The following is a 26512-nucleotide window of genomic DNA, read 5'->3' as shown; positions in this document are numbered from 1 at the left end:
CGTTAGTTCTTGGGCAGGTTAACTCACCTTGGTAGCCCTTCGTGTCCTCATCATGCGCTGGGGACCCAGGGGTTGTGTGCACGCGGTATCTAGCCTGGACTGTAGGCTACCAGTGCCTAATACATGCCGGCGACTGGTTGTGTCTGCATCTGACAGACAGTCTGCGGGTGGTTATCAGCGAGACCGTTTCCTAGACGGTGATTCTTGGAGAAAGTTTGTTCTGAGATCTTGCCAGTTCTTTAAAGAGAAAAGCAAAATAGGAGTAAACTTAAAAAAAGGGGCGCCTGGGTGGCTCAGCCCGTTGAGGGTCTGACTCTTGATTTCGGCTCAGGTCATGATCTCTTGGTTCGTGCGTTCGGGTCCCACATCGGGCTGTGCGCTGACAGCACGGAGCCTGCCTGGGATTCTCTCTCCCTCTCTCTCTGTCCCTCTCCTGTTCGTGCTCTTCCTCTGTCTCTCAAAACCAAATAAACTTTAAAAAATAAAATAAAGAGAAAAGCGATACGTCAAGGATTTCATTCGCCTTTTCCGAAGCACGATGGTGCCACCCGCTCAGTGGAGGTTGCCCTTTTCCTGGCACAAAGACAGCGATCCCCGGACTCTTCTGTGATGTCGCAACTACGGGGCCGCGGTCTCTGCTCATGGTCGTTGCCGGTGGGGGGGTGCTGGGGACCTCGGCCCCTGCCTCTCCCGGAGGCTCGCTCCCCTCGGACGAGGAACCGCCGGCGCTCTGTTGACTGCTGACCCGGGAATGGAGAGGCCCTCCTCCCTCAGTCCGACATCTGCTGACGCCCATAAAAAGTAATTGCTTTTGAGATGCGGTAGAGGACTGGGGGCTGGCTGGCAAAGACATCAGCAGGGAGGCATGTGGGAGAGAGAGAGAGGTTACCTGTTTTCCCCCAGCCCCGGGGAACAGAGGGGGATGCAACACCTTTATTTTCTTGGGGAGCAGAAAGGTACAGTTGGGTAGTTAAATTTGAAAGAGAATAGCACGACACAGAAAAAGGAGAGAGGGGCATTTAACAAGAAAAATCCCTGGAGGGGGAGATTAAAGCGAACAGGTGCTGGAGGAATGTTTCTGCATATTAGGGCTTAATTAGATTTGAAGATGAATTCCAGATGGGCTAATTATGGATGAGTTGTTGCAGGTTCTTTCTTGTAGGGGCAAGCGCGTATTTTTGGAAATGGTGATTTAGTTTGATTGGGTTTGATTCCCACCTCCTACCATATCTCCTCTGTCGAGAAACCACCGCCTCTGGGGCCCCAGGACCCGCTCAGCAGTCTCCTGTCTCCAGCTGCCCCTGTGAAGCCGGCAGGGCCACGGAAAGCTGGGCCCAACCTGACTGCTGCACAGACGAGCCCAGGGTAGCCACCTGGCACGTGGCAGGACAAGTGACTCTTCCCCGAATCCAGTAGGAAGTCACTCCGACTTCAAAGGAAGGCAGACAGACAAAGCGGTGTGTTGTTTTCGGGAGTGTGTCCTTTGACGGGTGCTAATGCTCCCTGGATAGCTAGCTGGTTCAAGCTGTTTGGACCATTTTCTGGGAGAGCCGAGGGGCGGGTGCTGGCGGGCAGCTCTCTTACATCGTGACTGGAAGGAAGGGAGGGAAAGCCTAGATAAACTGAGACGTATTGCAGATGAGAAATTTTAATTTCTAAAAAACAGGATCTGGGCCAAATGGGATCCCTGGTCTTGCCATTAGGGTGATAAGCCTGGTTCGACTTAGGAACCACCGACGTGGGTTGTCTGGAGAGAAGGTGCACACCTCTGACGTCCCCGGGAAGGTGCCCGTGTGCCGGGGTGGCCCTGCGTCATCCTGCAGGGGGAGCCCCTCCGGGGGACCTGCTTGGCTTCCCTTCAGGTTTGAGAGCTTTAATAAGTGTAAACTTTTATGTAAGGCCTCATAATTGGAAGTTATGGATATATAATTTATATATGACTCAGAGAATGATTTATATGATGTTAAGTGATGATTTAGATAGAAAATATGATCCCCTCTCACAGAATCTTTAATGAAAAGTGTTGGTTCTTATGAATTTATTTCTAGAGCTCTGTTTGAACTCAGCATGTTTGACATAAATCAGATATAATTGTCATTTTATGATTAATGAACATATGCTGGCCGTTTTTCCCCATAATTAAACTTTATGTTCTGTGCATCTGACAAAGCAGAACAAGTTTAGACTCTGACAGATCGGTGGCGGGGGTTTTCCACGGCTGCATATTTGTGTGTACGTGCGCTCATTTGCGTACGTATTTATTTTATTAACGTACAGGATGAAGTGGGGATTTCAGAGGAGGGTGTGAGGGGGGTCGTTAGGAGCTAGCACTCAGTCCCGAGGTTGGGGAGCGCTTGTGCGGGACAGAGAGGTGCAGGTGGGGCCTGCGGGCAGGGGCCCGGGCCATATGTCCTGCAAGGGGCAGCGAGTGCCGGGCCTGGTGTGTGTGTGTGTGGGGGGGGGGGGGGGTTGGTGCTGGAAAACGCTCTCCCAGTGGAGACACCCTGTTAACCAAGAACACGGCTGCTCCTTCATGTTGTGGCCATCATAACAGAGGCAGATGCGGGACAAAAACATGCACATCTTCCTCTCCTTTTTACATACTCCACAAGAATTGTGGGCATTGACCAGGTAAGACAAGCCTGTGAGAGGCCAGCCGTGTCACTGGTCAGCAAACCCTTGCTCACACCTCTCGCTTTTGTTTCCCGTTTCAGGACATAGACAAGTTTGGCAATGAGATCACCCAGCTGGCCCGGCCCCTTCCCGTGGAGTATCTGATCATAGACGTAAGTGTGCGTCGTCCACCCCCCAGGGCTGCTGGGTGGGGGCTGCGTTCAGTGGCGGCTGCGGCGTGGACAGTCGCCCCTCTACCTGGCCCGGGACAGCCACCCAGAAAGCGTGTGAATCCCTGAGCTCCTGTCATCCCCGAAAAGCTGGTGACTTTACGGGGGTTTTCTTCTAGCTTGTTTTTTTTACTTCCTTAAAAACAACTTAGGGTTTACCTCTCCCTGACAAAAATGCAACCCTGGACCAGCGACCTGGCCAGGCGGCCTCTGGAGATCAGCCAGCCAGCCCGGCGTGGCTCTGTGCTCGGTGTGCCCGGTGCTGTGCTGGTGACGGTGCGGCTGCCAGGCCGGGCTCGCGGTGGGCCGCCTCACCTGAGTCAGTCCCGGGGGCACACGGCTGTGACTGTCCTCGGGTGAGTCGGCGGGTGCTCTCCTGGGCAGAGCTCCAGGAGCCAAGGAGGCAGCTGGCTCCACCATCCAGGCTCCGCTCCTTGCGGGAGGTGTGGCCCCCGGCCAGAGCGCCACAGAGGGCTCCAGTGCCCGAGGCATCTGTAGCAGCCAGCTCCGTCCCAAGGGGATGGGCAGCGGCTCGTTTCCTGACTGCTTCCGGCCAGGATCTCTTCGGCCGTGTTTGGACTCAGGAAGGGCATGTGATTCAGGCTGTAAAATATCATTGCATTTGGAGCAGCAGGTCCCCGTGAGCCAAGCCCACCGGTGCTCCATTCCAATTGACAGCTCCCGAGAACATATTTATTACCTAGGCCGTAAAGGCATCTGTTTGTTAGACTACCTAGGGTGTAATTAAGATGAAAACAGATTGATGGAACATACACTTAGGAGGGGTCGGCATGATTTAAAGCCAGCTTTCTGAGGTCTCCCCTCCCCGTGGCCTCCCCACCCCTTTCCTTTTAGAAAAGAACCGAGTTCTTGCTTAGTGTGCTGTGTCAGTGAGCTTGGTTGTAAGGGAACATTGCGCCCTGAGACACCTGAGCTCTCTGTTCTTGTGGAGGGAGGCTGGAACAGTCCCTTGAGAGCAGGTGTCCAGACCAGACGGCCATCTCCAGCCCCACGCCCGACCAGGCTTGTCTGATGTCCTCAAACCTCGTGACCGGGCCACTAATGTCACGCAAGAGGAGGGATGGGCCTCGCTACCCGGAATGCCGTGGATGTGCTGTGGAGGCGGCCGGGCATTGGCCAGATGACCTGAAGCTGGCTGGGTGGGGGGCACTGAAACAGGAGACGAGGTGCTGGGCTCACCGCACCCCTCTCCGGTGTCTGAGATATTCACAGACCGCCTAGGGCACTTTGGTTCGGCCGTGCTCTAAGGGGAGGTTACAAGTCCAGCACAGACATCTCTTAATTCCACATCCGTGGCCTGGGAGGTGCCCTGTTGTGCTGGTCCACCACTGTCTCTGCCTCCCAAAGGGAGAGCACTGCACAGTCCACAGACCTTTGTCTCTGCAGCAAGGACAGAGGCTGAGACTAATAATGCAGGCTTGCGTGTCTGAACCTTGGTGACTGTAGGCACTCGGGGCTGTCTTTGTCTTGCAGAGGGACAGAGTGAGGCCTAGGATCTGTCCGCAGCTGACAGGCCACACAGCCAGTACGTGGCCCCGGGGCTGGAGTCCACACGGCTGCATGCTCTCGTCAGTAAAAGATGAGTGGGCTGGGTGCCAGCCTGGCTCAGTCGGTAGAGTGTGTGGCTCTTAACCTTAGGGTTGTGAGTTGAAGCCTCACATTGGGTGCTGAAATTACGTAAAAATAACATCTTTAAATGGGGCGCCTGGGTGGCTCAGTCGGTCAAGCATCCAACTTCGGTTTAGGTCATGATGTCGAGGTTCGTCAGTTCGAGCCCCGCGTCGGGCTCGCTGCTGTCAGCGCAGAGCTGACTTCAGATCCCTCGTCCCCCTCTCTCTCTGCCCCTCACCTGCTTTCATGCACGTCCTCTCTCTCTCAAAAATAAACATTTAAAAATAAACAAAAGTAAAAGTGAAAATCAACAAATTGTTCAGTTGGGGTGCCTGGGCGGCTCACTCGGTTGAGCATCTGACTCTGGATTTTGGCTCACGTCACAGTTGCATGGTCATGAGATGGAACCCCACAACGAGGAGTGGAGCCTGCTTGGGACTCACTCCCTCTCTCCCTCTCTCCCTCTCTCCCTCTCTCCCTCTCTCCCTCTCTCTCCTTTCTCTGCCCCTCCCCTGCTGGCTCGCGCTCTTTCTTTCCTAAAATAAATTCATAAACTTTAAAAAATTGTTTTAAAAAGTAAAATAAAATCTTCAAGACCGCCAGGGCTCTGGTCTCAGATGCTGCTGCCAGCTCAGCCTGTCCTTGAGCCTGCTGGCACAGTCACGGCACATCCCGGGCCAGCCCCAGACAGCCCGCTGCCTTGGCCGATGCAGAAAACAGACCAGAACAACACTTTCCTCCTCGAGAAATAGTCCCGAAGGAACCAGAAGAGCTGCTCTGAATCTGGACGAGGTCTAATCCGCTGCCGCTGGTGTCACGTTGCAGAGGAAAAGCTGCGTCAGCCACGATGTGGCACTTTGGGGCGGGGGAGCATCTGCCCGGAGGAGTGAAAACTATTTGTATCGATTGTTGCACATTTACCACCGTCCTGTGGTGTCTGTCGATTGTGTGCTGGATTTAAAATGCTCTCTGTTGTTAGGAAAGCACGTCTGAGCCAAATGAAGAGTTTAGGTTCCCCCCTGGACACACGTTCTCGACTCCAGCCCGTCTGAGGGGGAGCGGGATCGCCGTGCGCCGCGCCTCAGGGCTGAGCGGCGGCTCCCTTGCGGCCTGGACGTGTCCTGACCCCCTGCAGTGGTGCCGCGGGCTCTCTGGAGGTCACTGCGCCTCTCAGACCGTCGCGGGCTGCCCCCGAGAGTTCTCCCGGCCTCGTCCGTTGCGCTCCCACGGCGCACCCTCTGGCTTATCGTCGGCTTACAGAAACCGCCCACAAATGGCATGATCCTAGAAATCGTCAAAAACGATTCTTCGGTTTGCTTCCCAGAGTCCTGAGCATCAGGGCTTTCACTGAGGCGTGTCGTTAGCGGGTAACCGCTGCGTCCAGCGTGGAGCAGTCGGGCCTCCGCGGCCGTGAGGGACTCGGAGCTCGGGGAGGGCGTCGTGATCGGCGCTGCTTGTGGCACCTGAGGGCCGCCCTCACCCGCTGGCACACGAGTGATCGTGGCTTTGTGTTTTTGTTCATTAGATCACAACAACTTTCCCCAAGGATCCAGTTTATACTTTTTCTATTTCGCAAAATCCGTTTCCTATTGAGAACCGGGACGTGTTGGGTGAGACACAGGTAAGCTCTTTTCTTTACAGACGTAATTTAAAGTAACTGCCGCTCGTTTATCTGGTGTCGGTGTCGTTTTCCCAGAAAGTACCAAGCTTTTACACTCTCCCGATTGATTCTTACGGCAAAACCACAAGCTGGGACTTTTTTCGAGACACTGTTGGTCACCGTGACACCCTCTCTGGGGTGGGGTTGATGAATCCCCACAAAGGCAAATCCTCGGAGGCCCCAGGCCTGTGGATCTGCCGGAAGAGCCGTGGTCGGCTGACTTCTTTTTTTCCCCAGATCTATTCATCACTTGTGTCCTCTCCCAACAACTTTTGTGTCATTTGTTTGTTGACCAGCGTCCCGTCTTTGTGGAGATGTCTCTCTTTGCTCTGTCATCCTGCCGCGTGGGCCTCGGGCGGCCCGGCCGCCTGGGCTTCCCGCCACGTCCTGCGCGGTGGCCCCTCCTCTGAGGCACAGCGGAGGCCGTGCAGAATTGCTGAAGCTGCCTCGTGCTGCCACACGGATGGTCCAGGACACGTGTGTTCCTAGGTGCATCTGTCTGTGCGGGGACCCGGGCCGCTTGTAGCGGTGCAGAGCCACTTACCGGGTGGCTCTCTTGAACCGTTTTGAGTTTTGCCGAAGGCGCGGCGTCTCATAACCCCCCCAACTCGCACACATAGTTACTCCTCGTTGCAGTCACGCTGCCCCAGTCGACAGCGCGGCTGCGCAGGGAACACAGACCAGTCGTCTCGCCCCGAAGTGGGCCCTTCCCGCAGCCCGCTCCACTTGGACGTGTCTTTTTTTGAACGCGTCTCCCAGCTGGGTCAGCTTGATAAACGTGCTCCCTTGCACGTCCCTCGATGCGTCACGTGTGCCGAGGGCCACAGCCTGTGCTGCGGCTACGTGCGTCCCTATGCGTGGGTCCCCGTCGGTGGCTGTAGAACGAGATGGGAGAGGTGTGTGTCCGCACCCTGCATTCGGCCGTGGCCCAGGCGGAGACGGACAGCTGTCTGGGCAGTGGGGTGGCCACAGCATGCTCCCGTTCACTGCGTCCTTCTGCCTCACCACTCTAGGACTTCCACAGTCTGGCCACCTACCTGTCCCAGAATACTTCCTCCGTGTTCCTGGACACCATCTCGGATTTCCATCTCCTGCTCTTTCTGGTCACCAATGAAGTCATGCCTCTGCAGGTACGGGCCCGGCCTGTGTGTGCGCGCCCACCGAGCGCCTGGCTTTGTGGCCCTCGGGCGGGATTGGCTATAAAGAGACGCTGCTTTTCCTCTCAAGCCAGAGCGTGGCTGGGAAGCTGGGTCGCAGTCCCCCTCACGTCCTGCGGGCGGTGGCTTTTCACAAGGGGCTTGCCGGTAGAATGATGGATTTTTGACATGAAGCATTTGCACTGAAACAACTTGTTTTAAGTGTCTGCCCCCCCGTGGTGGAGGACAGCTTCGTTTGTTATAATCCCGTGGGAAGCAGACAATAGTGAGCTCCGTGTCCTCTAGCGTGGAGCTTTAGAGATCAACCATTTACGTAATTTCTGTCCTAACGGTTTTGGAATCCTAGCCTCTGCTTCTTACTGATCTCTCGCCTCCTCCTGAATCAGCTTTGGTTTTATCGCCTAGGCCCAGAAGGTTGGCCAGCGTCCAGACCCTGAGTGCACAGCTGCATAGTTGGCATTTTTAAGGCATGCCGTCAGGGAGAAGAGGGCGTCTGTCACCGACACTGGCTGCCATCTGAGCATTGCGGGGGTAGGGGGCGGTAGGCGGTGGTCAGTGGGTCCAGCCAGGAGGCCCCTACTTATTTTGTGCCTTCTTTCTGTCGGAGACCCAAGGAAACACCAGAGAGAGGGGGACGAGTTCTTTCTGAGCCACTGACTCAACACATTCCCTGCAGGTGACAGAGAGGAGAGAAGATGCCCCTCCCTCCCCACTGTTCTCCTATGTCAGGTGGCCTATAGCCGTTCTTGGGTCCTGCTGGGTTTATCTTGTGTCTGTATTTTGTCCCCGAACTGCCCACTTCTGGTATTTGATATCAGGCACCCCGAGACTCCCCACTGGCTTTCTTTGCCTGCCTTGTTAAACCCAGAGAGTGCCCCCCGCCTCCGGCCCCAAGTGTAGCCACTGCCGATCCGGTTGGACAGGTGACGAAAGCCTGGGCTCTTCACACCACGGCCTCCTCGCCAGTAAACACGTACTGTGTGGCGGTCACCTGCTGGAAAACATTTTTCCGGGGAGCTTCTGAGAGCCCCTAAAGCTTTCTTATAGATTCTCAACGTATAAACTATTTTAATTCTCTGCATGTTGACCCTGGAGGCCTGGGATCTAGAGAGCATTTTTACAGACTTGGTTGAGAAGGCAGAGAGCCTCCAGGGAGAAGCGTGAGGGTGGAGGGTGGACCCCACGACCACAGGCGCCTGTCTGTGCATCCGGGTCCTCAGGGAAAGGAATGTGAGCTTCAGTGTCCGGTGGCTGAGAGCGCTGGTTGGCTTAGGACAGAGAGCAGCACGTTAGGGCTATTTGGGAAGAACTTTAATTTTAGCACTAAAATTCAGCATGTAGATGTATAGACCTAGGTATGTGGTATTATGTTTCAGGGTGACGGCCTGTGAGGTTTTTTACACTCCCTTTGAGGAGTGTCTTGATGTTTCCCGACACACGGTTAATAAGAAGCAGCTTATTAAGTGGAGTGTGCCCACCATAGGCAAAGCCAGTTGGAGCCTTCGGTTTTGGGTTCTTGCAGGACAGCATCAGCTTGTTGCTGGAGGCTGTGAGGACCAGAAATGAGGAGCTCGCGCAGACGTGGAAGAAATCTGAACAGTGGGCCACCATCGAGCAGCTCTGCAGTAAGTGTCCTCCCTTTCCTCAGTCCCGAGGGTCCTGCTCTCATACTCCTAGCGCTGGAGCCCAGGCAAAGCTGCTTATGTCCTGGGAGCCGGACCCCCCCGGTGCGCCCCGACGGGTGTCATGGGCCATCACACAAGCACAGCCCTTCTCGTTGCTGTAACGTGCGTGCTGTAAAGGTCACCCAGATCGTTGGGATACAGTTCCGTGCACGCACCCACATGTATATGGGGGATCTGCTAAGCGTCCAGCGTCTTAGGAGCAATTCGAAAGCCCTTATTTTAGATAAACAGAAACCTCACATTCACGTAAGTGCTGAAAGGCCAGAAACCTTTGGTCTCAGCCTTTTCTTTTTCCCCTTCTTTCTGCTGGTCCTCCGAACTTTCTCGATGGATAAGGAGGGAAAGTGTTCCGAAGAGAATGTGGGGATCTGTGTCTCGGAACCTGACTCGGCACGCTGCCCAGGGAGAGCCTCCCGTCTGTGGTTCCTTCGGGGCAGGTGCTACGCTGTGGCCGACCCGTCCGGCCGAGCACTGAGAGTGGTGGCCGCGGTGCAGCCCTTTGCCCTGTGGCTTTGAGAAGCTCTGGAATGCCCTCTTCACACGGCTTGGCAAATCCACATGGGGGGCGTCTGTAGCGTTTGCTCAGTGCAGTGGGTAGATCTTAGAGCCAGTGGAGTCTCCGCTGTGAGGGCACCCAGGTGGAGAGTTCTTGTTCTCTCTTGATGCTAAGGTCCCCGGGGGATCGGGGGCCCGAAGGGCCTAGTATTTGTTGTGCTGCGCTGCTCGTCAGGTTTTTTCCTGTACGATTCTGACGGACCAGTAACGCGGCCAGCTCCACGTGCCTTTACTCTTGCCCTGGCGTTCTGAAACACTGCTCGCGTATTCTGAGGCAGAGGACAAGGTCTCCCCACCAAATTCCCGAAAACGTAGGCCTGCAGCCTCGTGTCCTCGGGAGAACGGCGGTCTGGTGCCAGCCAGCGGCGCTCAGCCCCTGGTGCAAGTCTCTGGTACCCGTGGCCCCCACGCCAGCACCGTTCCGTTTGAATCCTTCACACGGGAATGCGGATGGCAACAGCTTGGATATTCCGGGGACCTCAGCGTCAGCCCAGGAGTGCCCAGAGAGACTGGGCACTGGGTTGACCAGCACAGCACGGGGAACAGTCAGGGATGTTGTGATAACGTGGGGGGAGCACTGGGTAACGTACAGGACCGTCGAGTCACCGTGTTGGGCACCCAAACTAATAGAAAGTTGTACGTCACCCATACTCGAATTTAAAAACACAACAACCGGGTGAGACATTTCACAAAAAGAGGTAACGGCGACGGTCACCATCGTTAGTCGTCAGGGAAACGCAAAGTGCAATAAACAAGAGACCGTTACCCATTCGGCAGAGTGGCTGAGACGAGAAACTGGCAGTGTTACGTGCTCGCGAGTTCGCCCACGCTGGTGAGGAGGGGAAAGCCGTCTGGCCGCGTTTTGTAAACGGTCACTTCCTCTGGGATCCGGCTCGCCTGCTCCTAGGTTTTCACCCGAGACGTGAAAACACAGGCCCACGCGGAGGTGCGTGCAAGCATGTTGATGGCAGCTTTGTTGATAACGGCTTGGAACTGTCAACGACCCAGATGGCCATCACCAGGGAAGTGGGTAGCCAGCACCGGTGTTCTCACAAAGAGCCCACACGCAGCAGGAGGAAGGAGGGCGCCATGGACACGGCACACGAGGAGGGTGGCGGTGGGGTAGAGTTGGTCACGGGTGACGGCTTCGGGTTCTGCGGGCAACGGTGTCGTGTATTTAGGGGTTCTGTGTGCGAGCAGGGGACTCGCAGCAGGGGTCCTGGCACCCAGGCCGTCCCTACCTGTAGTGCTTTCTTTGCGAGCTCCCATTTGCTCTGGGGGCGGTGCAGGAGAGCTCTGGGGCGGGTGGGGCGTCCCTCCACGCCCCACACGCTACCGACGAACCACGACGAGTGGCCGTTTCTCTCCCCCCACAGGCACGGTCGGAGTGCAGCTTCCAGGCCTCCAGGAGTATGGAGCCGTGGGCGGTTCCACGCACGCTGCCACGGCCGCCATGTGGGCCTGTCAGCACTGCACCTTCATGAACCAGCCGGGCACCGGCCACTGCGAGATGTGTAGCCTCCCTAGGACCTAGGGCCCCCGGCCCCTGCTGGCAGGACTCGGCCCACCGCAGCCTCTCTCTGCAGCCGGGATCATTGCAACCGTCGCCCCGCGGTGGGCAGCCCTGAAGGGCGGGGCAGGGGGGCTGCCCTGGGGTCTCCGACCCACGAGGCTTCTCAGCACCAGGCTTCCATGGAGGGAGAGCCAGCCTGGCGCTCTGCGGGCCGGCAGCAGCCTCCTAGCGGAGCGGCAGGGTGGTCCCCCCCCCCCCCCAGACGCCCCGCGCCGGCCTCCGAGGTGGTGGAAGGCCCCGGGTGCCTCGGAATCGTCACCTGGGGTTGGGAGGGACGCCGAGGCCTTACTGCCACCATCCAGCTTTCTCTTCCCTTCCCTTTGGATGCTTTTTGTTCTTGCCCCTCCCGTGGTTCCAGTTGGGAGTTTTTGGTGGCCGCCGTACCTGTCGCTCTGGGCAGACCCTGCCCGTGAGGCCTCTTCCTCCCCTGCCAGCAGCCGCCGTCTGGCGGAACGTGAGCAGGACCGGGCTCGCCGACCCACCGTTTGCTTGATCTGCGGCTTAGTTTGCTGCCCACCCTTCTCGCTCTCACCAGACATCCAGGTGGGGCTTTTTAAAGTCTGCGTTGGTTGTAATAACAGTTATCAGTAATTTCTGCCCGGAAGACTTTTATTTATTTCTTTTTAAGGTAAAAACAACATAAAAGGGGAGTGAGAGAGACTAGTTTCCACTTCGTGCCCTCCCATACCGAGTCCCTGGGAGCGGGCACAGGGTGGGCACAGGGTGGGCGAGGGTGGACGGGAACCCACAGTCAGTTCTTGGAAGTAAACCTCAGTGCCTGAGACTCTTCTGCCAAGCCACACAGCCGCCACAGCTGCGGACTCGGTGGACCAGCAGGAGGGCGGCGGTGGTTCCGCCGAGGATCGCCTCCCCCCACCCCACCCCACCCCGCCCCGCCCCCTCCCCGAGGCCTCAGACCAGGCCTGCGTGGGGCAAGCTGGGTTGTCCAGGACCCGCTTTGCCCTGTACACCGTTTCCTCCCACCGCCCTGCCGGCCCCCAGCCGCCTGCGTGGTGTGTGGCCGTTGTGGCAAGCCTGTGTGAGAGAGCAGGGGCCGGCCTGTAGGGAGGGCCGCTGCCAGGGGTCGAGGTCAGACCTTGCACGTGTGCTCTGGGGTCCCCGGGGACTTGTGGGCGGCACCCTGATGCCTCTTTGCCTTAATGCCGGCCACGTCTCTTCGCTGCACGACGCCCACGAGAGGCCGGCCCGGACGCAGACCGTGCTGAGGACTTCACGTCTCTGCCCTGGGGGTCGGAGGCGGGCCTGTGTGACCCTCCCTTACCCGTGGCACTGGGGACATAAAGCCCCGTTCTCTGCGCGTTGGCTGCTTTTGTGGCAAGGGCTGTGCCCGGAACCTCCGAGTCCGCCGGGCATGGGGCACACGAGGCTTGTCTGCTCTCCAGGCCAGGGGCCAGCTGGGGTGGGTCTGGCCTCAGAGCCATCGGTTGGGGGTGGGGGGTGGCGGGAGAGGTGCGGAGCGGCCGGCCTGAACCACAGAGTCCCCGCCAGCGTGGGCCCGTGTCGTCTGGCCGCTGTGATCCGACGCGAGGCTGCGGGGGACCCTGTGCTCAGCCTGTGTGTCTCCCGGGCCCGCCCCCGCCGGTTCTCCTGGTGTCGCCTTCACCCACCTGCTGCTCTCCGTCTCTCTTCAGCCAACGGTCTCCTCACTCTGAAGTTCTGGCAGATGCAGAACTCGTTTCCTTCTGCCTCTGAGCTGAAGGAAAAGTGTTGTGATTTCTCTGCTTCTGGTTTCAAGTCACTCTTTGTTCAGTAACGCACTTTACTTCATCGTCCAAATAGATAGACTCAGCTCAGCATGCGGGGGGGGGGGGGGGTGCCCTGCCAGAGGCCTTGGCCGTGGGCGGTGCAGCCACCTCCTCTTGCCCAGGGGAGGGTCCCCCGGCCCCGCCTGCATCCTCCTTGCCCTTGTGCGCACACACCCTCTCTCGTCACCAGGCGAGGGGAGACCGCGTGCTCCCCCGCCCAGGTGCACACAGCTGGCCGCCCCGGCCTCCTCTGACTGGTCCGCTCCTGGTGCTCACGCTCCAGCTCCGCTTGGGGCTTACAGGTGGGCGTCAGTTGGGTTTGCGTTAGCGTTACCTGGACTCCGGCCCTGCCGGGAAACTAATAAAACGCCTGAAGCGACTCTTGGGCTCCCCATTTGTCATCCCGGGCCCCGAGGCCTCTCCCTGCGCGTCGAGCTTCTGTCTGCAGGTTGTGTCGGAGTCTGCTTCCTGTTGCGTGACTTCACTTTTCTCTGCACGTCACTGTCCTCGTATGGAGCCCTCTCCCCTGCCCGGGCTCTCCGGCACTGACTTGTGGTGTGTCATCTGGTGGAAGAGGAGAGCGTGACCTCCCTCGGGCGCTTCCCTGCCTGTCAGCCACGTGGCTGCTCCCAGGTCTCTCTGTCTGGGGACAGGTGCTGGTGTCAGGCAGCAGGTGAAGGACGCAGTCTGGAAGCCCCTCCACTGCACAGGTGTAGGGGTGTCAAGCCGGGAGGTGACAGGCTGCCTGTCCTGAATTGTCGCATGACGGCGGCCAGGAGGCACTCCCTCTTGGGGTTCAAGTGCCCGCCTTCACACACACACCTTTCTGCACCACCCAGTCCTTGGGCCATGTGACTCATTGCTCCCTGGACAAGTATATAGGAAACGGCGCCTGCTGACGTCGGGGGGCCCTAGGTGCCTCTGGGCCTGGCTGCTCCAAGCAGCGTGCGGTTCACACTCCCGACCACGGCCTCCGAGTTGGGGTCACTGCCATACCCGGCCCTTGGTGCGCCTCAGAATGCTGGACTTGCTGGATCTGAGGGGAGCCACCCCCACCTCAGGAAACCAAGCAGAGGGGACGTGCTGCCTGTGAGGGGGCCCAACAGGGCCTGCGGCTGCCGTGCACACACCAGGGATTCGCCCCCCAGGCTGGCAGTGTCATTTGACCTTAGGAAGATTGAACTGCCCCCAGATTTGGCACAGAGAGCACTGGCGGGAGCGTGCACCTTGCACACCCACGAGAGGCTGCTGGCCTTCAGCCCTATGCTCGTGTCTGTAAACTCCAGGGGTCAGCACCCAGGGCCCCCCTCTGTTTATATAGGGCATTGCTCATAAATCCTCACATCACAGTGTGGGCTTCCCCGGCTTGGGGCCAGGATCCTGCTAGGCCTCCTGAGCAGAGGGAGAGGGACAGAGGAGTGACCTGGCCCAACAGCACCTGCAGGGTCGTCCTGGCCAGCCAAGGGTTTGGCCGTCCAGGCCGGACCTGGGCGGGGTGCGGGAAGGCCTGCCCAGCTCAACCCACCTCCTAGATCCACTTCCCCATGTGCTCATTTTCTCTAGGACAGCTCCTCGGTGTTGGGGAACAGCCTGGGAGGACTGGGATGGGAGTTAATATGAGCGGGTAGTTCAAGAGGAATAGTGGTCAGACTGGCAGACAGGCCTTGGGCCCTGGGCCCAGGAAAGGAGCCTGCCCCCACTTCCCAATTATGAAGGCTTATGGGGCACCTGGGTGGCTCAGTCCAACTTCAGCTCAGGCCGTGATCTCTTTCCAGCCCAGACTTCACCTGGGATCAAAAAGGGCGAACGACAGACTGCGAGGGTCACGTTCACGTTGTGTTCAACCCAGCACCCAGAAACCGTGGAGCGGTGGCTGTCCGCTGCCCGGGGCGGGGCCGGGGGGGGGGGGGGCGCCTAAGCAAGGCCAATTAGAACTGCTACATTGTGTGCTACATTGTTGTGCATTTTGGCAGCCTCGGTGATGTCAGTTTAACTTCCTCGCCCGGGGACCAGTTGGCAGCTGGCCCCTTCAACGTACTGTGCTAGGCTGCACCCCGCAGATGCCTCGCTCACTCCTGGGTCTCTGACCTTGGAGATTTTCCCGTTGGCAAGGAGTGGCATGTATTTGACCTTCCCGTCTGCAGGCACCTTTCAGGGACTCTGGGCCTCCTGACTCATCCAGAGGAGAGCTCTTGGCTCTTCTCTGGTGAGCACTTCCAAATTCCCAGGGAATGTGGAGAGGGGCAGCCAGGGTGGTGGGGACGAGAGGTGTCTCGCCCTGGCTTCACTTCACCCCCAAACCGATTTCTGGTTAGCCATACCCTCCTCTTCATGATCCTTTGCCCCCATTGTCCAGCCAAACTAATAACACCCTGAACAACTCGTGGCCACGATCGGAGGGAGGGGCACCTCTGTCCATGTTTAGCTCAAACCCTGGGGTTGGGGTGGGCTCAGAGGGAGGTGACCCGTCCTCGGGCCTGGAACGCCCGGGCTGCGGGAGCCCTGGACTCCTCCAAGAAGTCCAACCGCTCCCCGGAACCCCACAAAATCGCATTAGGAGTGGACCGTCTGCCCAGAGGAGGCAGTACGCTGGCCCCGGCCCCCCCACCCCCTCCCCGGGGTTCCGGCCCCTGCCTGGCTCCATGGCGTGCAGGGGAGGCGCGACGCGACTTCGGTCCCGGCCGACCAGCCCCGAGGCACCGCACCGGCGTGGGAGGTGCCGCGGCGTTCCCCGCTTCGAGGGCGCCTGGGGCTGCGCGGCGCACGGGCGGGATTCCCTGGGGTTCCCCGCGTTTGGCTTTACACACGCGGGCCCTTTGCCAAACCACTGTGCCCACTAGTTTCCTCGCAGGGGTGGGGCCTCCCAGCCTGCCACCCAAACTGGGACCCGGCACCCGGCGCGGAGCTGCCCCCGCCCCCGCCCCCGGGCCCCGCCCCTGCCCCCGCGCCCCGCCCCCGTCCGGACCGCTTTACGGCGGAGGTCGCGCCGCCACGTGGGCGGCCGTAAAGCGCCCCGCCCCCCGAGCCTCCGCCGGCACCATGGCCGGCTTCGCGCCGCGGGTCCAGTACTTGGCGGGCTTCCGCTGCCCGCTCGGAGGCCTGGCGGCGGGCAAGCCCCGCGTGCTGTGCCGCGGCGCCGAGATCTTCGTGTCCACCGGGAGCGAGCTCGTCTACGTCTACGACCAGGAAGGGAATCTGCTGACCGTGAGCGCCGGGCGGGGACCTCGGGCCCGGGAGGGGCGGGGAGTGGTGGTGGGCTGTTTGGCGGGGGTCCCGGACCGGGAATGCGGGGAGGTATCGGGTGTCTGGAGCCCGGGGTCGGGGGAGGACATGGACAGGCCACCCGGGGCGAGGGGGCGGGGCGAGGGGACAGGGTTCCGAGGGTGAGGAGACTTGGACGTGGGGGGTCCTGGTTCTCTGGGAGGGGCCGGCGCTTTTGAGGAACTTGTATAAGGACTGGGTGCCGCTCTCCGCCTCCCCTCGGTCCTTCTCGCGGCCGGCCTGACGCCGCTTTCCCTCCGATGTCCAGGCCGTCTTCAGGTTTCCTGGTCGGGTGTGGCACCTGGAGCTCTCGGCCCTCGGCGGGGTGCTCTACGTGTTGTGCGCCCAGAAAGGCGTCTACTGCGTGTCGTTGGACCAGGCGAGCAGGTGAAGAGGGGTCACTGGGCAGCCCTCGTGGCGGAGGCTGACACGGTCTCAGGTGGACTGTGGTTGTCTGGGACCGTGGCCTCCCTACTCTGTCTTCTGAAACACGCTTCTGTGCCTGCTGCGACCTGTACCTTCTGCTTGCCCCCTGGATGAGGTTCAGAGTGAGCACCCACCAGCCCTGTAGGGCTGCTGGGCGCCGGGGCCGGCTCTGAAGTCTTGGGTGCCCCCGGCCCCCAGCGTCTACATTCTCTAGCAGGCTCCTGCTGGAGGAGAACCCTTACTAAATGAGGTCTAGGCTGTAGAGTGTGCAGCCTGAGGTAGGACCCCGTCCCCTCTGCTGTGACACACTTTTTAGGTGGGCCCCTTGGTTAGCAGTCACAGCCAAGGCACCCTGAACCCTGAGTCAGTTGGGGGGGACCGATGTTGAGGAGTTAGGCCTCGACCAGGTACCGGCGCAGAGGCCGGACGCAGGCAGCTGCCCGTTGCTGGTTTAGGACTTAAAAAGGTGGGGGCCGCGATTCAGAGCCTAGGCCCCGGGGGCTCTTACGGTTCTGCACTGATGAGACTTTTCCTTTGGCATCCCGTTTCTGGAAGCCTGGATGCATCCCGTCGCATGCGTCCCTGGGTGACTGGTCAGAACGGTCCGCGGGCAGGTGGGAGGCAGTGGGGCAGACCAGCCGCTCCCTGGGGGGCCTTCTGCCCACTGCTGAGGGGTTGTAACCCCCTCACCAAGGTCACTCCCCGTGGAGACTCTGTGCCCCGTGTGCTCGCTGGCGGTTTGTTGGGAAGAGAGCTTGTGAACGTTCTGACCAACAGTCCCCTGGTTCTTGCAGGTCCGTGAGCCAAGGTGACGGGGATGACAGCGACAAGAATGATGAGGACAGTGAGGACGGCGAGCCCCCTTGCCCCGTGATCCCCGTGGACCCAGATGCCTGCATCCTCCCTGACGCCACACTGTGTGCTTTCGTCGTGCTCGATGACATACTGGTCACCCTGGCACAGGGCCCTGCCCAGTGGAAGGTACAGCTGTTCCGGTGTCGCCGTCCAGGGGAGGACGCCAGGCCCCCAGGCCAGGTCGGCGAGGTGGAGTTGTCCACTTCCAGCCCTCTGGCTGGGAGCCTTGGGGAGCCCACAGCCCCCCACTTCCTCCCAGTGCTGTGCTGTGTGTCACCACCGGGCTGCAGCGGGCTGCGTGGCCGTATGCGGGGCTCTGGGGGCTTCACGCTGGAACGGGCCCTCTTCGGGCTGCTCTTTGGAGTTGACGCCTCCCTCTTGGAATCACCTGCGATCCTCTGTGGTCTCCCTGATGGCCAGCTCTGCTGTGTGGTCTTGAAGACTCTGGTCACCTCCAGGTTGGCCCCTGGTGACCCAAAGGCCCTTGTCAAGATCCTCCATCACCTGGAGGAACCCGTCGTTTCCATCGGGGCGTTGAGGACAGAGTCCTCGGGCGAGAACGTGGAGGACGCACACCCAGACTGCCTAGTGGCGCTGGGTCGCCACGGCCGGGTGCTGGCCGTCAAGGCCAGCTGGGACGAGGCGGGGGATCTGGTGCCGGAGCTGCAGGAGTACCGGCTCCCAGGGCCTGTGCTGTGCGCAGCCTGTGGCGGAGGCGGCCGTGTGTACCACAGCACCGCCTCGGACCTCTGCGTCGTGGACCTGGCTCGGGGAGGCGCCCCCCAGGACCCCGTGCAGCCTGACAGGGGCCCGGGAAGCCTGCCCTCTCTGCTGTGTCCAGCCAGCTTAAGCGTGTGCAGCGTCGTCACGCTCTCCGTGTTGTCCGAGGTGCCTGAAGGTACGAGCAGAGGTTTAAACCTGGAAAACCGGAGCCTGTCGTGGCGGGGGGTGGAATTTTCCGTGTGGCTGTCTTCTCTCCTGCGACCTGGCCCGTCCTCCCCTCTCCGTCTCCTTCGCGCCTCTCGTAAACCTGACAGGCAGGTGTTTCCTTGCCCGGAGTAGCCTGGGGGTCGGTACTCGTTTTCCTCCGGGTCACGGGGCGTCTGGTCGCGTGTGGCCTGTGGGGGCCGCGGCGGCAGCCGGCCGCTCGCCCCGGGTGGGGTCTGCACCTGGGTGACCTACGGGTCTCCTGCGGTGGGTGGTCCAAGGAGGGGCAGGTGGCGTTTTTTGAAGGTGGGAGGCGCCTGCCCTGCTTCCCGTGCGTCCTGCCGGCCAGCCTCCTGTGCCCCGGTGCGGGCGGCGTCCCGGAACTCTGCCCCTGTGTTCTCCCCAGATAGAGCCGCAGAGGGTTTTTGCCGTGTCGGCCCGGCGCCGCGGTTAGCGAAGCGTGCGCTCTCGATAACATGGTGCACGAGGCCCGTGACGCCAGTGTGGGCGGTGCCCACCGGTGTCCGTACCGCGGGGAGGGGATCGCGTGGATGGCTGCGCCCAGCAGCGGCTCGGCCTGGGCGCGCCCTGTGCCTCGCTCTTCTGGCTGCTGCAGCTCGGGCCGGGACTCGGGGCCTCCGCGGCGTTGGGCTTGGGGGACCGGCGGCCAAGTCGCAGGAGGTGGAGCCTGTCTCCTGGAGGCTCCCCAGGAGCCCGGGGGTGCGGGAGGGGACGGAACAGGTGCTGGAGAGAGCAGGCTTCTGGGGAGGCCCCGGCGAGCGCGGGGTGAGGACGAGGGGCGTGTGCGGCACCCTTCGGTCTGGAGGCAGCTCTGCCGTGTGTGGCCCGTCGAAGGTAGAGCCGCACCGGGCTGACTTCGGTGGCCCGCATGCCGCGTGCGTGAGGTGGATGTGGGCAGCGGGTCCGCCCCCCGGCCCACGTCCAGGGCCCTTTGGTCATCCGGCATCTCTTCAGGGCCGTCGCCAGGACCCCCTCTCTCGCCTGGGTCCTGGCTTCTGGCCACGTTTGTCCCTCGCCTCCAGCCATTTGCCCCTTCTCGCCTGTTGACCAGGCCCCGTGGGTGCCCGTCCTCAGGTGGCACCAGGCTCCTGGCCTTGTCTGCCAGGGGCCGCCTGATGACCTGTAGCCTGGACCTGAGCTCCGAGGCGCCCTGCCCCGCCAGAGCGACAGTGGTGAACACTGGCCAGAAAATTAAGGAGCTGCTCTCTGGAATCGGCACCGTCTCTGAGAGGTGAGCGGCTGGGCTGCCTGTCGTCCAGGTGGAGGCCAGTGCCGGTGTCCTTGGGGGTTGGTATCCTTCGGGGGGGACGACATCCTGGGTGGCGGTGGCGGTTCGGGCCAGGCCTGTCGCTTTGCCCCTGACCCCAGTGAGAGCCCCAGATGCCGTGTCGTGTCCCATCCCGGAGGTCGGGAGGGACGTCCGCCGCGTCCTGGGCCCTGCTCGCACATCTTCCCTGCCATCGGGGAGACTCTCTGTGCCGACGCCTCAGCTCTCCCCCAGGGGTCCCCTCTCCTCGGAGGTCTCAGCCCCCTCCGTCTCGACAAAGGCCCCAGCGGCGGTTTCGTCCTCTGACCCGCCTTTCTGCGTGGCCCGGGGTGACGGTCTGTAGGCTCCGGGCCCTGTCACTTAAGGCCGTTCCGTAGTGCCTGCCGTCCCCTGGGCTGTCACAGCACTGCTGCGGAGGAGCAGAGGGGCCAGCTCAGGACGTGGCCGGGAACGCAGCGGAGAGGCCAGCCCTGCTGTGGCACCACCTGGCCCGTGTGGCCCCGACGAGGTTGGCCGTGGCCATGAGCCTGGTGGACTAGGCCAGGCCCGCCGAGTGGGGTTCCGTCAGCTTCAGCCTCTGTCCCCTGTGACCCTGCTGCCCGAGAGCCGGGCTTCAGTTAGACAGCCGGGGGCACCTTCGAAAGGGCTCTGGTAGGGGTGGGGCCGGCGAGCCGCCCCGAGGCAGACCCTCGCTCCTCTCTGGACGCACGTCACGGGGCCGGCCGGGTCCTGGTGTCTTCCAGGCCTGGGAGGAGGGGACGCGGCACCCACCCCCGTGCTTCCTCGCCCGTCCCCGAGGTGCCGTGTTCGTTCTTTCCAGGGTGTCTTCTCTGAAGAAGGCAGTTGACCAGCGTAACCGGGCCCTCATGTGCCTCAATGAAGCCATGAACGTGAGCTGCGTCCTGCTGGCGAGCCGCGAGGGCCCCAGGCCCATCTCGTGTACCACTGCCACCGCCTGGAGCCGCGCGGAGCTGCAGGACGTGCTGACGGCCACCTGCCGGCTGCAGAACGGCAGCGGCTTCAGTCTGGACCGGGGCTGGACTTGGTGTGTGCGGGTACGTACCTGCTCCCGCGCCTCAGACCCAGACTCGGCCGGCTCGGCCGCCACCTACACCATCCCCGTGGACCGGCTGGGCCCCGGCGACCGGCGGGAGGTGACGCTGCCCCTGGGTCCCGGTGAGGACGGCGCGCTGGACCTGCCTGTGACGGTGTCCTGTGCGCTCCACTACAGCCTCAGGGAGGTTGTGGGTGGGGCCCTCGCCCCCCCAGACTCTTCCGAGGACCCCTCCTTGGAAGGGTGCCCCCCCGACATGTTGCCTGAGCAAGACGGCGTCTGCCTGCCCCTGAGCGAGCACACCGTGGACGTGCTGCAGTGTCTGCGCTTTCCTGGCCTGGCCGCGCCCCCCACGCGGGCCCCCAGCCCGCGCAGCCCCGCTGGCGACCCTGTGGACACCTTCTTGGGAGCGCGCCTCGGGCCGGGCAGCGAACCGGCCGGACCCGCTTCCCTGCGGGCCAAGTTCCCGCCCCCGTCGGTGGCCACCATCAAGGTGTCAGCAGGGCTTCTGAGGGCCGCCCTGGGGGACGGTCAGCCAGGTTGGTGTCGCTGACGGCCTGGCTCCTGCCTGTGGACGCGGGGCTCCCTCCTCTTCCAGGACCTGTGCGAGCTCCCTGCGGTGCCTCTCTCCACCAGGTGTGTCCCTGGGCTGTACCACCCTGCAGTGGCTGCTTGCCGAGAACAGCGCCCTGGACGTCGTGAGGGCCCGACTGCTGTCCTCCGTCCGGGGAGTGGCCCCCGACGGCACTGACCTCCACCTTGTCGTCCGAGAGGCAAGCCAGGGGTCAGCTCTCTGGGGAAGTCGTGTCGATAGTGGTGGTTTTCAGAGCGGCGTCTGAGAGCCCACAGCGTCTCTGGGCTTGAGAGGAATCAGGGTATTGGGCCCAACCTTCCGGAGGTTTCTGACGTGCACCGCCCGACGCACGCTTGTGCCGGAACAGCCTTCGCGGGGCCAGTGGCAGCGTGGACCTCGCGTTTCAGGCCCCTGTGGGGACGGGCCCACGCGCTGCTGGAATTCGTGGCCAGGTGCCCCAGCATTGCTTGGCGACAGTGTGTACTCCGGGACCCCACTGACCCCAGGCCCTGAACCACCAAACCCCTGCCCTACAGGGGCGCTGAGACCCCGGAACCAACTGCCAGCACGCTTCTCGCACACACCTTCCCTCCCAAGATGCTCCCGGTGGCAGGCCTGGGGTCGCGTCCAGCAGACTCTCACAATCCAGCGTCGGAGGCTCACAGAGTGGCCCAGGCGGCCAAGACACCTGTCCCTGAGGTGGCGGGCCGCCCACTGCACAGCCTTTCGGGCCAGATCCGCGTGCCTGGGTTGGCGCATCCCTGGGCCGATCCCGAGCCCTGACGGTGGCTCCCCAGGTGGTGGGAAGGGCCGGGTAGTCGACCTGGTGAGCACTCGCAACCCCAGCACATCCCCAGGCTGCGGAGGGAAGAACTTCCAGGACAGTGGCTCCGCCCCTGGGCCGTTGGGTCCTGCGTGGGGAGCCGGGCAGCGCGTCCTGGCCTCCGGCCTGCCCGTGCTGTGCCGGGGCTTCACCCTGAGCTCGGTGTGCCCAGAACTTCCTGGGGGCACTTGGCTGACTTTGGGCACCCAGTCCCCTCCCAGTTTCACTTCTGAAACCCTGACCTTGCTGCCGGGTGACCCGGGATGCCCGGTGTGGGCTGTCCACAGTGGAGTGGGCACAGAGTCACTGCATTGTAGAGTGAGTGCCGTGGCTGTGGTCCGTCCCACGGGAGCCGTGAGTGTCCGTCCCACGGGAGCGGGACGCCTTCTGGACGGCAGTTCCCAACGGGATGCTGCTGGTCGGGTGCAGGTGGTGGGCTCTCAGGTACAAGTTAGCAGGTGGGGAGGCCCAGGCCCGGGAGCCCTCCCGCACCTCTCCGCTTCCAGGCTGCGGAGGGGCGGCCCAGACTCGGGAGTTGGGGCTCCCTGAGAGTTGCCCTCGGGGTGGGGCAGGGCGGTGCGTGGACAGCGAGGCTCCTCGTGCTTTGCAGGTGACGGTGACCCACCTGTGCGCGGCAGGGCCCATGCAGGCCGTGGAGATCCAAGTGGAGAGCTCCTCTCTAGCCAATCTGTGCCAGGCACACCATGCTGTCATTGGGCGTCTGCAGGTACACGGGCCTGCTCAGGAGGTCGGAGTGCGGTGGTGGGAACAGGGGACTGTGGCGGACCGTGGCTGCCTGCGTGGGTGTTGCAGGACGATCCTCCCTCCTCTTTGCTTGTGCGTGTTTGTGTTGTGCAGGTGAGCTGTGGGCAGCTGAGGGGTGAGTAGGGCAGCTTTGCTGATGGCACTTCAGTAACGCACCGCCATCTGGTGTGCCGGCGGCCCCCCAGCGCGTCCGCGAACCCACGTGGGCACTGCATCAAAAGAGGACGTTCCGTGTGCTGCCTGTCACGCTCACGTGCAGGCCTCCCAACTTGCCTGGCTGTGCCGAGAGGCCGTGCCCTGGCGAGATGCCCCGAACGTGGGTCCTGGGACAAGGTGCCTACACTCTGAACCTCCACATCTCTGCCAAGAAAGCAGGAGTGATGGCCAACCTCTCACACGCCTTTGGGGCCCGTTTTGCCACCTGGCATGGGATGAGCTGTCACATTGCTGTCCTCGGGTTCCAGATGAAACCTGCCACCTGGTGCCCTTGGCGGGACAGAGCTCTGGCTCCGAGGTTGGCCGGCCTATCTCCTCCCACCTGTTCTGAACGAGGCCTTGACAGTCATAGAGGGGTCTGCGGTGGTAACCGTCGGCCGATGGTGACAGCTCTGCGGTATGGCTCGGGAACCAGCCTCCCCCTGGAACTTACCAGAGCACATTCCCAGGCCCCATCCCAGACCTGGGAATCGGAGAACCCGCGGTCTTGGCGTTTAGGCTTTGACGAGGACCTGAGTGGTGGTGGTCTAGACTCTCCGGTGCACCCTGGGGAGCCTGGAGCCCTCACCAGCCCAGGCAGGTGGGCGCTACTCAGGAGCCTGTGACCCCAGCGGTCCCCCCACGCAACACTGATGGCACACGTGCCCACCGTGGCACATGCGGCTCAGGGATCTAGTCCTGAGTGTGTCGAGCTGTCAGAGGGGTGTGGGCCTGGTGGGGACACCAGCCCCCGGATTGGTTCTTGTTCCCTGTGCCCAGAGAGGGGCCTCTTCGACCGTCCTCTCGCTCCTGCCAGGCCGTCTCCAGACATGCCGAGCACGGCAGCCAGGAGGTTGACGCTTAACGTGGCACCCGGGAAGGAGCGTGCTGACCCGACCACTGGCAGGGAGGGGACGTTCGTGTCCAGGTGCCACGACAACCACAGCCTGGGCACGAACGGCAGGAACTGCGTGCCGGAGGCTGAGGCCTCTCCGTGGTGCACAGACAGCCGTGTTCTCCTGTGTCTTTCCGCGGCTGTCCTCTGTGCACGTCTGCACGCTTCTTACAAGGACGCCGCTCGCGTCGGTTTAGGGCCCACCCACGTGGCCTCCTCTTCCCTTGTTCGTTGGCAAAGACCACAGCTCAGAGGACAGTCATGGGCTGAGCTGCTGGGGGCAGCTTCCACGTATGGATCTGGGGGCAGGTTTGGCTCCTAACAGGGAGCTGCAGACGCTCCCTTAATAGGAGCATTCAGGCGGACTGCAGGCCGCGGTCTGTCCTGTCAGCTGACACCGTGCTCCACGTAACGGTTGCCCCCCCACACACACACATGGTCTTCCTGCAGCGGCTGCCACGGGCCGGCACCTCCTGCCAGATGTCAGTGCTTTGCCGCAAAGGCTGGTGGGGCCTCGCCGCCTGAGCCCGAGCCTGTCTGGGGGCTTGGATCTGAGCTCCCAGGAGCTGCCTGGGTTTCCCCAGAAAGCAAATGGGGCAGGTGGGGTGGCCCCCGCGAGGGCAGCAGCTGGCGCCAGTCCTGACACCAAGGAGGAGAGAAGGGCTCTGCGAGGACGAGGGAGGGAGTGGGCAGCAGAGGAACGGGGAGCGAGAAGGACGTTCCTTCCGAGTAACCTGCTGGGGCCGCAGCAGCCCATGCAGAGGGGCCCTCGGAGGTGATGGGGCCCCAGCACCCCCTCCAGATGGGAGGTGGGAAGTGTCCTCTCCAACCACCTGCCCCTTGTCCCCCCACCAGAGGATGGTTGTGGAACAGGCCGCCCACAGCTCCAGCCCACCCGACCTCCGTGTTCAGTGTCTCCACCAGATCCAGGTCAACCACGAGGTGAGGTCCCTCATCTGGGCCTCCCCCCAGCCTGGCCGGCAAGCGCGGGACCTGGCTGGGCTCCTCTGGGGACATGCACAGGGCCTCAGGTGTCCCCAGCACAGTGGAGCCTGCCAGGACTCACAGCCCGAGGGTGGAGGGTCGGGATGGGGGCTCCTCCCGCCACCCGGGGAGTGGGGACGCCACCCGGGGAGTGGGGACGGTCCTCCCAAGTAGGATGGGCCTCCCCCAGAGGGGCCGGGGCGTGCGCAGCAGGGAGGCGGGGAGTCTGAGTGCCGCCCCTTCCCCCCTCCCCACCCCGCAGACGCTGCTGCGGGAGGTGCAGACCCTGCGGGACCGGCTGAGTACAGACGATGAGGCCAGCTCGCGGGCCACGGCGGAGCGGCTCCTGCAGGTGTACGGGCAGCTGCGCAGCCCCGGCCTCCTCCTGGTGTGATGTCCCTCCAGGTGAGCCCCACCCCTTCTGGGCCTTCCTCGGACCTCCCACAGCTCGGGGGCCTTGGGTCTTCAATGGAGAAAGGACCGCTTCCAGCCCCGACCCTTTCTCTAGATGTGGGGGAGGGGTGCATACTGGACGCAGGGCTCCTGGCTGCTGGGGGGGGGGGTGCTCGGAGGAGGTGGGGTGTGAAGTGCCAGGTCCCTGGGGTCTGCCCTGAGGGCCACTGGGCCCTGTTCCTGTTCGGCCCGAGACGCCCCAGGTCCCACCTTTCCCTTCGACAGCTTCCTTTCGCCCCCGCTGCACGTGGTCCTGCTGGGCGGTCTCTGCCCTGGAGCACTGGAAGCTGGATCAGCGAAGTCCCCTCCGCCCGGAAACGGGGTCTGGACTCCAGAACGGTGGCATTGCCACGTGGAGAAAGTTTCTGGGTGTGACGTAGGGTGGGCTGCCCACTCACCCACCCACAGACCCTTTCGTCCACCTGTGGGCCCGTCAGCCCTGCTTCTCTGCAGCCGCCGAGCTCACCGGCTGGGAGGACGCTCCCAGGGGCTGGAGCACTCCCCCGGGAGATTCTCCCATCCGAGGCCGCACTCAGCACCGGGCACTATGCATTGTTTGCAGGGTCCCTCGGGGTGGGCTGCAGCCCCCCAGCTGCCTCCCTCAGCCTGGGCAACGGCCCAGCTTGATTCCCATTCTGGTGCTGGCACACACAGCATTTGGGGAGGGCGACCCTCCTTTGGACTGTGACGTGGTGCTCTTCTGTGCGCGTGGGGTCTTTGAGGCACCCCCTGCTGCAAGACACGTCCGCTGTTTGTCAAGCTGCCTTGGCTTCAGCTGTGTTTTATTTCTGCTTGCCCTCTTCCTCAGTTGGGTGGCAGCTTTGACCGGGATTTCTGGGCCTCCCCCAGGTATGCTTGGGTGAACCCCACATTGGCCTCTCCGTGGTCCTGGGGGCCAGTAGGGAGTCCCCAGCACTGGGGTGAAGTGGCCACCCGGCCTTCAGGACACGCGAGTCCCTCCCGGGGAGAACCAAGGACATCTCTGGGGAGGGAGAGGGGCCGGTGGGGTGCTCCAGTCAGAGCCCGGGAGAGTGGGTGGTCGTCCCACGGACCCCACGCTGGAGGCTGCTCCAGGGCAGGAGGGAGGAGTGACGGAGGCGGCGGCGGCGGGCACGCAAGTGTGTGGAAAGAGCAGTGCTGG

General features: G+C 62.0%; 2 protein-coding genes across 4 annotated transcripts in view; both read left to right on the top strand.

Moving 5' to 3' along the window:
- The window catches only part of NPLOC4 (NPL4 homolog, ubiquitin recognition factor), a 61639-nt gene extending 48388 nt beyond the window's left edge, over positions 1-13251 (top strand). For both annotated transcript variants that reach the window (XM_023244307.2, XM_023244308.2), the window contains exons 13-17: positions 2715-2786; positions 6001-6096; positions 7149-7265; positions 8815-8917; positions 10909-13251. In XM_023244307.2, coding sequence (XP_023100075.1) covers positions 2715-2786; positions 6001-6096; positions 7149-7265; positions 8815-8917; positions 10909-11066 — 546 coding nt within the window. In that variant the 3' untranslated portion in view covers positions 11067-13251. The remainder of the gene's footprint in view (positions 1-2714; positions 2787-6000; positions 6097-7148; positions 7266-8814; positions 8918-10908) is intronic.
- Positions 13252-15862: 2611 nt separating this feature from the next.
- On the top strand, positions 15863-26134 carry FAAP100 (FA core complex associated protein 100). Of its 2 annotated transcripts, XM_023244305.2 has the most exons (10): positions 15863-16075; positions 16401-16519; positions 17353-18311; positions 19436-19592; positions 20449-21221; positions 21319-21455; positions 22690-22806; positions 24790-24876; positions 25181-25323; positions 25597-26134. In XM_023244305.2, the coding sequence occupies exons 1-9, from the start codon at positions 15911-15913 to the stop codon at positions 25310-25312; spliced, it is 2646 nt and encodes an 881-aa protein (XP_023100073.2). In that variant the 5' UTR covers positions 15863-15910; the 3' UTR covers positions 25313-25323; positions 25597-26134. The 2 variants fall into 2 exon arrangements, 1 of the variants encoding a protein (XP_023100073.2); XR_002738166.2 differs by lacking the exon at positions 25597-26134 and having other exon boundaries at positions 22938-24876; positions 25181-25243.
- Positions 26135-26512: the final 378 nt, after the last annotated feature.

Source organism: Felis catus, chromosome E1 (genome assembly GCF_018350175.1).
Source record: "Felis catus isolate Fca126 chromosome E1, F.catus_Fca126_mat1.0, whole genome shotgun sequence".
NCBI lineage: Eukaryota > Metazoa > Chordata > Mammalia > Carnivora > Felidae > Felis > Felis catus.
This window is presented reverse-complemented; position numbering and strand designations above follow the sequence as displayed.